This window comes from Ornithorhynchus anatinus, chromosome 3, assembly GCF_004115215.2.
Source record: "Ornithorhynchus anatinus isolate Pmale09 chromosome 3, mOrnAna1.pri.v4, whole genome shotgun sequence".
In the NCBI taxonomy this organism is placed as follows: Eukaryota; Metazoa; Chordata; class Mammalia; order Monotremata; family Ornithorhynchidae; genus Ornithorhynchus; species Ornithorhynchus anatinus.
The window spans coordinates 50,096,986-50,106,814 of record NC_041730.1 but is presented as its reverse complement, the minus strand read 5'-3'; the positions used below and the strand labels follow the sequence as shown (position 1 = coordinate 50,106,814).

At 67.6% G+C, this 9,829-nt stretch overlaps 1 protein-coding gene across 1 annotated transcript; it reads left to right on the top strand.

Annotated features, from left to right (window-relative positions):
- Positions 1-639: 639 nt before the first annotated feature.
- GALT (galactose-1-phosphate uridylyltransferase) lies at positions 640-8,479 on the top strand. The gene is made up of 11 exons (XM_029060483.2): positions 640-757; positions 3,040-3,209; positions 3,923-3,998; positions 4,145-4,193; positions 4,486-4,615; positions 5,186-5,242; positions 5,534-5,656; positions 5,749-5,881; positions 6,106-6,189; positions 7,999-8,153; positions 8,312-8,479. Exons 1-11 carry the CDS (start codon positions 655-657, stop codon positions 8,372-8,374), a joined length of 1,143 nt encoding a protein of 380 aa, XP_028916316.1. The 5' UTR covers positions 640-654; the 3' UTR covers positions 8,375-8,479.
- Positions 8,480-9,829: the final 1,350 nt, after the last annotated feature.

Below are 9,829 nucleotides of genomic sequence, written 5' to 3'. Positions count from 1 at the left end.
AGGAGCGGAGATAGCGGGTCGCGAGTGGGGGGACCGAAGAGCAGGTGGCCCCGCCCACGGGAGGGTCTCGACCAATAGGAGCGGGGATGGGGGGGCCCGAGTGGGAGTCGAAGAGCACCCGGCTCCGCCCACTATAGGGTCACATGAGCGCGGGCGACCAATAGGAGCGGGGATGGCGGGTCGCAAGAGGGAGCCGAGGTAGCTGCCCCCGCCCACTGGGGGGTCACGTGATCGCGGTCGACCGATAGACGCGGGGCAGGGATGGGGCGCAAGCGGGAGCCGAAGAGCAGCTGGCTCCGCCCGCTATGGGCGGGGTCAGGTGAGATAGGTCAACCAATAGGAACGGGGCAGGGATGGGAGGGGGCGCAAGCGGGAGCCGAAGAGCAGCTGGCTCCGCCCACTACGGGGTCACGTGAGATAGGTCAACCAATAGGAACGGGGCAGGGATGGGGGGGGCGCAAGCGGGAGCCGGAGAGCAGCCGGCTCCGCCCACTACCGGGTCACGTGAGATAGGTCAACCAATAGGAACGGGGCAGGGATGGGGGGGGCGCAAGCGGGAGCCGGAGAGCGGCCGGCCCCGCCCACTACGGGGTCACATGGTCGCGGGCGACCAATAGGAGCGGGGCGGCAGGGAGAGCGGCCGCGTCTGCAGCCATGGCCGGAGCCGGGCCGGGGCCGGAGCCGCAGCCGGAGCCGCAGCCGGAGCCGGAGCCGCGGCGGGCCGGGGAGGAGCGATCGGGGCCCTTCCAGGCCAGCGGTACCGGATCCCCTCCTCTCATTCTGCCCTTACCGTGTGCGGAGCCCCGGGCCAAGCGCCGGGGCGCTGAGGACGGTCTCGGTTAAGCGCTGACCCGCTGCCCGGCCCTGCGCTAAGCGCCGGGCGGAGATACAAGGCTCCCAGGCTTCGTCCCCATCGTCGTCATCATCGTAACGGTATCTGCGGGGCGCTTACTAGGTGCCGAGCACTGTGCTAAGCGCCGGGGGGAATACAATACTACTACTGCTAAGAATGTCGGTATCTGTTAAGCGCTTACTAGGTGCCGAGCACCGTGCTAAGCGCTGGGGTAGACACAGGGCAATCAGGCTGTCCCACGTGGGGCTCCCAGTCTTCATCCCCATTTTCCAGACGAGGGAACTGAGGCCCAGAGAAGGGAAGTGACTTGCCCACCGTCACACAGCTGACAGGTGGCAGAGCCGGGATTCGAACTCATGACCTCCGACTCCAAAGCTCTTTCCACGGAGCCACGCCTCTCCTCCAATACTACTCATGTTGGTACTCGTTAAGCGCTTACTCTGTGCAGAGCAGCGTTCTGAGCGCCGGGGTGGACGCAGGGGAATCCGGTGGTCCCCCGGGGGGCTCACGGTCTTAATCCCCATTTTACAGAGGAGGGAACTGAGGCCCGGAGAAGTGACTTGCCCACAGACGAGTGGCAGAGCCGGGATTCGAACCCCTGACCTCCGACGCCGAAGCCCGGGCCCTTTCCGCTGAGCCACAATCATAATGATGACGGGATTTGTTAAGCGCTTACTAGGTGCCGAGCACTGCGCTAGGCGCTGGGGGAAATACAGCTGTAATAATGATGACGGGATTTGTGAAGCGCCCGCTAGGCGCCCAGCACTGCGCTAAGCGCCGGGGTCGCCACGGGGTCATCAGGTTGTCCCACGTGGGGCGCCCAGTCTTCGACAGACCTGTCCGGCACCCATTTGTCCATTCCAAGCGCGTAGTACGGTGCTCCGCACACAGTGAGCGCCCGGTAAGTACCATCGAACGCACCGACGACTCCCCGTTTGACGGATGAGGTGACCGAGGCCCAGAGAAGTGAGGCGACCTGCCCAAAGTCACACAGCGGACGAGGGGGCGGAGCCGGGATCCGAACCCCCGACCCCCGACTCCCAAGCGCGGGCTCTTGCCACTGAGCCCTCCCCCGGCCCCTCCGGCCTCCCGCAGCCCCCCTCCCCACCCCCCCCTCCCAACCCAGAGATCCCCGCCCCGCCACTGGTCCGCCGGGTGACTTGGGGCCGCTCGCTTCGCTTCTCTGGGCCTCGGTGACCTCGTCTGTCAAATGGGGGTGAAGCCTGTCAGCCCCACGTGGGACAACCCGATCGCCTTGTATCTGCCCCAGGGCTCGGCACATAGTCGGCGCTTAACGCAACGGGCCCCCTTCCCCGGCCCCCCCCCCCCCGGCCCGGCTCCCCCAGCCCAGAGATCTTCGAGACCCCCTCCCCTCTGGCCTCTCCCCGCCCCCCCCCCCCGCGAACCCGCCGGCCCTCCTGCACCCCTCTCCCCCCACCCAGAGATCTCTTTCCAGGAAGGGAGACCCTGCCCCCCCTCCCCCCCCCCGGCCTCCCCCATCTCCTCTCCCCTGCCCAGAGATCCACTCGCTCCAGAAGCGGAGACCCCCTTCAACAAATTTCATTATTATTATTCTCCCCGCGCCCCGCCGAGCCCCCTCCCCCCCAACCCCGGGCACCCCGTTTTCCCTTCCCTCCGGATTCTGGGTCAGTTGGACTCTGGTTGCGGCCCCCTGGGGCTGGGAAAGGCGGTCCCTTCCTCCGCGTACCAGCCCGCGGGAATTCAGACTCCTCCCACTCACCTGAGAGAAGCGGCGTGACATGGTGGATGGAGCACCGGGCCGGGAATCACGAGGTCACGGGTCACGCTTCCGCCGTGTGACTCCGGGCGGGTCGCTTCACCTCTCTGTGCCTCTGTCACCTCATCTGGAAAGCGGGGGTGGAGACCGTGAGCCCCCCCCCCCCCCCGGGCTTGATTCCACCCCCGCGCGGGGCGCGGCGCTCGGCGCGTAGTAAGTGCCCGACGGTACCGCGGCTACTAACGAGTGCCGCGGTCGTTCACCCTCCGGGCCGTACGACGGTGGTCGCTCTCTCCGTGCGGCGGGTCTGCGGGGACGGACTGCCGTTCAGAGTCCTCGCGCTCCGTACCCTCCCCTTCCCCCAGGGAGCCGGGAGCCCTGAGGGTCGACGGGGGAGGCCGGGGGGGTGGCCCGCGGCCGTCCCGTCACCTGCCTCCTCCGCCCCCAGAGCACCAGCACGTCCGCTACAACCCGCTGCAGGACGAGTGGGTGCTCGTGTCCGCGCACCGCGTGAGGCGGCCCTGGCGGGGGCAGCTGGAGCCCCCGGCCCCTGAGAACTTCCCTCGCCACGACCCCGACAACCCCCTCTGCCCTGGGGCCACGCGGGCCAACGGGGAGGTGATTGCGCCCGGGGTCGGGGACGGGAACCGGGGAAGCCACGGACGGGGGCGGTGCTCGGGAGCCCAGGTCCCTCGAGGTTGGAGGGGGTCCCTTGGCGGCCGGACCCCAAGTGGGGACCGGAGGTGGGTTTTTGTTTTCTGTTTTATGGTATCGGTTAAGCGCTTACACTATCCCAGCCACCGTACCGGGCTGTGGGGTAGATTCGAGATACTCCGGTTGGACCCCAATCCACGCCCCTCTCGGGGCTCACGGTTTTCATCCCCGTTTCGGTAAGCGAGGCCCAGAGAAGAAGCGGCGAGGCCTGGTGGACGGAGCACGGGCCCGGGAGTTAGAAGGACCCGGGTTTCGGTCCCGGCTCCGCCGCTTGCCTGCCGAGCGACCTCGGGCAAGGGTTTCCCCGCTTCTCCCCGCCTCGGTCCCCTAATCTGTAAAATGGGGACCCGTGGGCCGGGGACGGTGTCCGACCCGATTGGCTCGCATCTTTCCCGTCGCTTAGCACGGTGGCGGGGACGCGGGAAGCGCTTAACGGATACCACCGAAAAGAGTCCCGGCGGACGGTTGCGAGTGGCGGACCTGGGGTTAGAACCCAGGTCCCGGGCCCATGCTCTTTCCACTAGGCCGTGTATTCCGTGTCCTTTCCGCCCTCCCCGAGGGGTCTGGATGGGGCTCCTGGAGCTTTCCGCCCACCCTCCGCCCTCTCCCCCCCACAGGTCAACCCTCTCTACGAGAGCACCTTCCTCTTTGACAATGACTTCCCTGCCCTGCGGCCCGATGCCCCCAGCCCTGGTAAACCCCGTGGGGAAGGGGGCGGTGGGGACGGGCCCTGGGGAGATGTTGGGCGGCAGGCGGGCGGGGCTTGGGGGACGGCCGGTCCCCTGCCCCTTCCCCTCCCCCCCGGCCCCTCGGTCACCTCGCTGCTCCTCTGCCTTCAGGACCCAGTGACCACCCCCTCTTCCGGGCAGAACCGGCTCGCGGAGTTTGGTAACGTCCCGGGGGCGGTGACCCTGCCACCGTCCCGTCCCGTCCCCCCCCCCCCCCGCTCCGCGTCACCCCGGCCAGTCCCGGGCCCTGCCCACCCCCGCCCTTGCCCCGTCCCCGCCCTGCAAGCCGGCCCTCCGCGTTCGGTCAGTCCGTTCGGTCGTATTAATCGGGCGCTCGCCGGGTGCACGGCACCGTAGTGAGCGCCCCGGGGGAGTACGACACGACAGTAAACGGACACGTTCCCCGCCCACCCCGAGCGTACGGTCTAGAGGCCCCGTCCCGTTCTCCCCAGCAAGGTCCTGTGTTTCCACCCGTGGTCAGACGTCACTCTGCCCCTCATGTCGGTCCCCGAGATCCGGACCGTCATCGACACGTGGGCCGAGGTGTCGGAGGACCTGGGCGCTGAGTATCCCTGGGTCCAGGTCAGTGGGGCGGGGCTCCCGCGTCCCGGGCCGGGGGGGGGGGGGGGGGTGTGGACGCCTGGCCCGCGATGGCCCGCGATGGCCCGCTCTGTTCCCGGAGGTCGGGGTGTCGTCTCGCGGGGGCGGCGGGAGGTGGGGCGGCGCCCCGGAGGGGAGCCCCCTCCGGGCCCCCTCCGGTCCTCGGGCCCGCCGCGGATCACTTAAAGCTCACCTCCTCCGGGAGGCCTTCCCAGACGGAAGCCCCCTTTTCCTCCGCTCCCCTCCCCGTCGCCCCGGCTCCCTCCCTCTGCTCTACCCCCGTCCCCGCCGGGACATATTTATTATTCTCTTTATTTAACGAATGATGCACATATGTCTCTAGTTCTGCTTCTCTCTTTCGATGCTGTCGACGCCTGCCTACTCGTTTGCTGTCTGTCTCCCCCCTTCTAGACTGTGAGCCCGTTGTCGGGCAGGGACGGTCTCTCTCCGTTGCCCAACTGTACTTTCCAAGCGCCCGGCGCCGGGGTGCGCGCACGGGAGGCGCTCGATGAATACCATCGAACCTCACCTCCCTTCACCCCCTCCCACCAGATCTTTGAGAACAAAGGCGCCATGATGGGCTGTTCGAACCCCCATCCCCACTGCCAGGTAAACCTCCTCCCCCTTCCCTCTCCCCCGCCGCGGGGCCCATCCCGGCTCCCGCGGGGCCCCCGTCCTACCCTTCCCCACCCGCCGGGCCTCCTGGCTTCTCCGGGAGTCCGAGGGTCCAGTTTGGGGGGCCGGCGGAAAGTGCGGGGGGGAGACCCCAGCCCCGTGGCTTGCCGAAGCCGGAGGGTCGAGGGGCGGCCGGTCGTCGGAGGCGGGGGGGTGGGGGCCGGGCCGGGCAGCGAATCCCCCTGCTTCCCCCCAACCCCCGGCCTCCGATCCCTCCGACTCCAGGTGTGGGCCAGCAGCTTCCTGCCGGACGTGCCCCGGCGGGAGGACGGGAACCAGCGGGAGTATCTGAGGCGTCACGGAGAGCCGCTGCTGTTGGCCTACGGGCGCCAGGAGGCCCGGAGGAAGGTGCCCGGGGGCGGGGGGGCGGGGGTCCGGGACGCGGAAGCGGGCCCGGGAGGGAGGAGCCGCGGAGCAGCACTCCCTCCCGCCCCCCCCAGGAGCGGCTGGTGCTGGCCAACGACGACTGGCTCGTGCTGGTGCCCTACTGGGCCGTGTGGCCCTTCCAGACCCTGCTGCTGCCACGGCGCCACGTGCTGAGACTACAGGATCTGCAGCCGGGGGAACGCGACAGTGAGACCCGGGCCCCGCACGCTTCCCCTCCGACTTGCCCCGGCCCCGATGCTGGCATTTTCCCCCACCTCTGCCGGGGCGCGGAGGGCCGGGGGCGGGTGGGGCTCGGGATCCGGGGGCCGGGGGTGGTCCACGCCGGGGTGGTGGGCTTTCCTAGGAAAGAGGGTCGCCGCCGCAGGTGAGGAGAGGGGGGGGCCCTCAGAGGCCGGGGCTCTTCTCTCCAGGCCTGGCCGCTATCATGAAGCAGCTCTTGACCAGATACGACAACTTGTTTGAGACGTCGTTTCCGTATTCGATGGGCTGGCACGGTAAGGCGCCCCGCGCTCTGAGCGCGCTTGGTGTCCGGAGCGCTCTAGCGATAACGACGGCATCTGTTGAGCGCTTACTATGTGACCGGCACCGCTCTGAGCGCCGGGGGAGATGCCCGGGGATCAGGTCGTCCCCGCGTGGGGCTCTCGGTCTTCATCCCCACTTTACAGTGGAGGTAACTGAAGCCCGGAGAGGTGAGGAGTGACTTGCCCAAGGTCACCCAGCGGACAGGTGGCGGAGGCGGGATTGGGACCCGCGTCCTCCGACTCCCAAGCCCGGGCTCTTTCCACCGAGCCGCCCTGCTTCCCCGTAGCTTCTTCCTTTCCCCGTACTGAGCCCTCGCCAGGCAGTTGGTCGGTGGTATTTTTTGAGCATCTCCCGTGTGCCGAGCACTGGAGCGAGTCCTCTGGAGAGTCCAGTACGGTCGAGCCGGTGGAAAGATCCCTAACCTCAAGGAGCTTACGGTCTAGAGGGGAGGCGACCATGAAAATAAATCGCATAAATAAATCGAGATCCGGACAGAGCGGGCGCTCGGTAAATACGACCGGGTCGACAGGGACCTGATTTTGAGGGTGGGGGGTGGGGGTGGGGGTCGAGTACAGACCCCGGTGCATAGGTGATAGGGAAGGGAGGGAGACCGGCGTGGGGGACGAGGGGGTTAGTCAAGGACTCTCCCAGCCCCGCAGCGCTTGGGTGAATATCTGTGACTTTATTGATCCGGATCGCTGTCTGTCTCCCCCGGCCCCTCCAGACTGGAAGCTCGTTGTGGGCGGGGACCGTCGCTGTTTACTGTCGTATCGTCCTTTCCCGAGCGTGCTCCGCACCCAGCGAGTGCTCAATAAGTACATTCGAATGAATGAGGGGATGGGATTTTAACGGGGCCCTCCTCGGCAGAAACGGGAAAGGCAGAAGCGTTTTAGCTCCCCAGGCCCCACCGATGACCGTCTCTTTTCACGGAAGGAGCCTCGCCGTCCCAGAATGGTAATAGTAATAATGGGACGGTGGCGTCTGTTGAGCGCTTACTACGTGCCAAGCACTGTTCTAAGCGCTGGGGGCGGATACCGGAAGCCCGTCAAAGGGCAGGGACTGTCTCTCGCTGTTGCCGACTTGTACGTTCCAAGCGCTCAGTCCGGTGCTGTGCACGTAGTGAGCGCTCAATAAATACTGTTGAATGGAGGAATACCAGGTGATGAGTCTGTCCCACGTGGGGCTCACAGTCTTCATCCCCGTTTTACGGATGAGGGTGGTCTTCCAGGGCCCCGTGACCTTCCCCGAGGTCACCCGGACCAGGCCCGTTAGGAGTCACAGTCTTTGCGAGGCAGCGGAGTCTGTGTTTCCGAGAGCCCTCCTTCCCCTAGGGCACCGGCGTCTCCTACGGCCACCCGGGATGGGGCGCGCTGCGTTAAAGAATATCAGGTCGCGCCAGCCCGGTGAATTCCCACTTTTCCGGTTGTTCCCATGGGATGGGCACCCCCGCCTCCCAGGCCACAAGCCACGGCACCTCCCTGCCCCCACCTCAGATCTGGGAGGTCCAAAGAGGAGGGAGAGGCGGAATCCGCCAGGGTCCTTCGGTCCGAGGCTCTTGGGCGCTCCGTCGAGCGATCGTATTGAGTCCTCACCGGGTGCGGGGGCACTCTGTTAAGCGTTTGGGAGAGTAACGCGTGACAGAATAGGTCGACAGCTTCCCCGGCCACAGCGAGCTTACGGTCTGGAGCCTACGGGGTCGGCCGGCCAACCGGAGGGAGAGGGGTGCTCCCCTGTCCGGCCGGTGGGAGGGGCTGAGGCCGGGTCCCTTCCGCACCCCACAGGTGCCCCCGCGGGGCCTCTCGGAGAGGCCGAGGCCGGGCACTGGCAGCTACATGCCCATTACTACCCGCCTCTCCTCCGCTCCGCCACCGTCCGCAAGTTCATGGTCGGCTACGAGATGTTGGCCCAGGCCCAGAGGGACCTGACCCCCGAGCAGGTGAGTCCGGAGGCTCCCGGGACCCGGGGGTCCCCGTCCCCCGGCCGCCGCTCAGCCCGGAGTGGAGGGGGCGGGGGGGGGGGGGGGGGACGAGGGCAGAGACCTGGGCCGGGGCAGCGGACGAGGGCCCCGTACCCCCTCCTCCTGCCCCTCCGCAGGCCGCCGAGCGCCTCAGGCAGCTGCCGGAGGAGCATTTCCGGCTGCGGCAGGAGAAGGCGTGAGCGAGGCCGAAGCGGAGCGCCGGGAGCGGTGGGCGGGCTCGGGCGGCGGGATCCCGACGGCGGCGAAGAGACCTCGTAAAATAAACCCTGCGGGCTTTGGCTGTAGCTGCCGTCTCTGGGGTGGGGGGGCTCTGGGTTCCCCCCCACCTCCGCTTGTGCGCGCGCGCACGCCCTCCCCAAGAAGACCCTCGCTTCGAGAGCGGGGCGGAGGCACGGGCGAAGACCTCCCCCCCCCCCCCCCCGCCCACCTCCCCCAGGGCTCCGTCAGGATGTGGGTGACCAGAGCTGGGGCTGCCTGGATGGGGGCCGCCTCCCCGGAGGCCCACGGGCGTGGCCTGGCGGCAAGAGCCCGGGCTTGGGGGTCAGAGGCGGTGGGTTCTAATCCCGGCTCCGCCACCGATCGGCTGGGTGGGACTTGGGGCACGACCCTTCGCTTCTCTGGGCCTCAGTTCCCTCATCTGTAAAATGAGGAGGGAGACCGTAAGACCCAGGTGGGACTCCCCGATACCTCGTCTCTACCCCGGTGCTTAGAACGGTGCTCGGCGCATAGTAAACGCTTAAATACCATCCTCTTCCCCTGGCTCCCGACTACACCCGGCCCTGGTCCCGGCCCTGAGACGTCTGCCCCTGTCCCTTTACTTGATTTGATTCGATTTTGGGTATCTAAGCGCTTACTATGTGTCAAGCACCGTTCTAAGCGCTGGGGTAGAGACGAGCTAATGAGGTGGGACCCGATCCCAGTCCCCCAGAGGGCTCACCGTTTTAATCCCCATTTTACAGACGAGGTCACTGAGGCCCCCTAGGAGCGAAGGGACTCGCCCGAGGTCCCAGAGCAGACGAGTGACGGAGTTGGGACTAGAACCCAGGTCCTTCCCGCTCCTAGGCCCCCGGGCTCTAGCCGCCAGGCCACGCCGCCTCCCGGGTGTGGGATCCTTCCCTTCGGCCACACCCCCACCAGCCCTGCTCTGGCCGAGAGGGGAGGCAGGACCCGATCAGAGCTAGGCTACCGTCCACACTCCCGGGCACCTTGGCGTAGGGAGTCAGAAGTTTTGTGGGTCCTGATCCCGTGTCACCTCGGGCAAGTGACTTCACTTCTCCGTGCCTCGGTTCCCTCGTCTGCGAAACGGGGATCGAGACCGTGAGCCCCGCATGGGAGAGGGAGCGGGTCCATCCAGAGTCGCTGCTCTCCACCCCTGCGCCTTAGTCCAGTGCCCGGCACGTAGTCGGCGCCCGACAGATAGCCACGGGCCCCGAGGCCCGGGGAAGCCTCGGGCCTCCCCGGCTGGCCGCTTCGAGCCCGGGACCGGAAGAGGGGAGGCCGCTGGCCGGGAGCCAGACCTCGGCGCCCTGGACCTTGTAATCAGCCGTGGCCTTGGCCCCGGCCCAGCCCGGCTGCCGAGACCGCAACACGCGTGGCTGGGAGCGGCGGGGAGACCAGGCGGTGGGGAGACGCCC

Coding starts and splice junctions, on each gene's coding strand:
- GALT (XM_029060483.2), top strand. CDS start 655: ATGGCCGGAGCCGGGCCGGGGCCGGAGCCGCAGCCGGAGCCGCAGCCG. Junction 5,657..5,748: donor GCCAGGAGGCCCGGAGGAAG/GTGCCCGGGGGC, acceptor CGCCCCCCCCAG/GAGCGGCTGGTGCTGGCCAA. Junction 5,882..6,105: donor GCAGCCGGGGGAACGCGACA/GTGAGACCCGGG, acceptor TCTTCTCTCCAG/GCCTGGCCGCTATCATGAAG.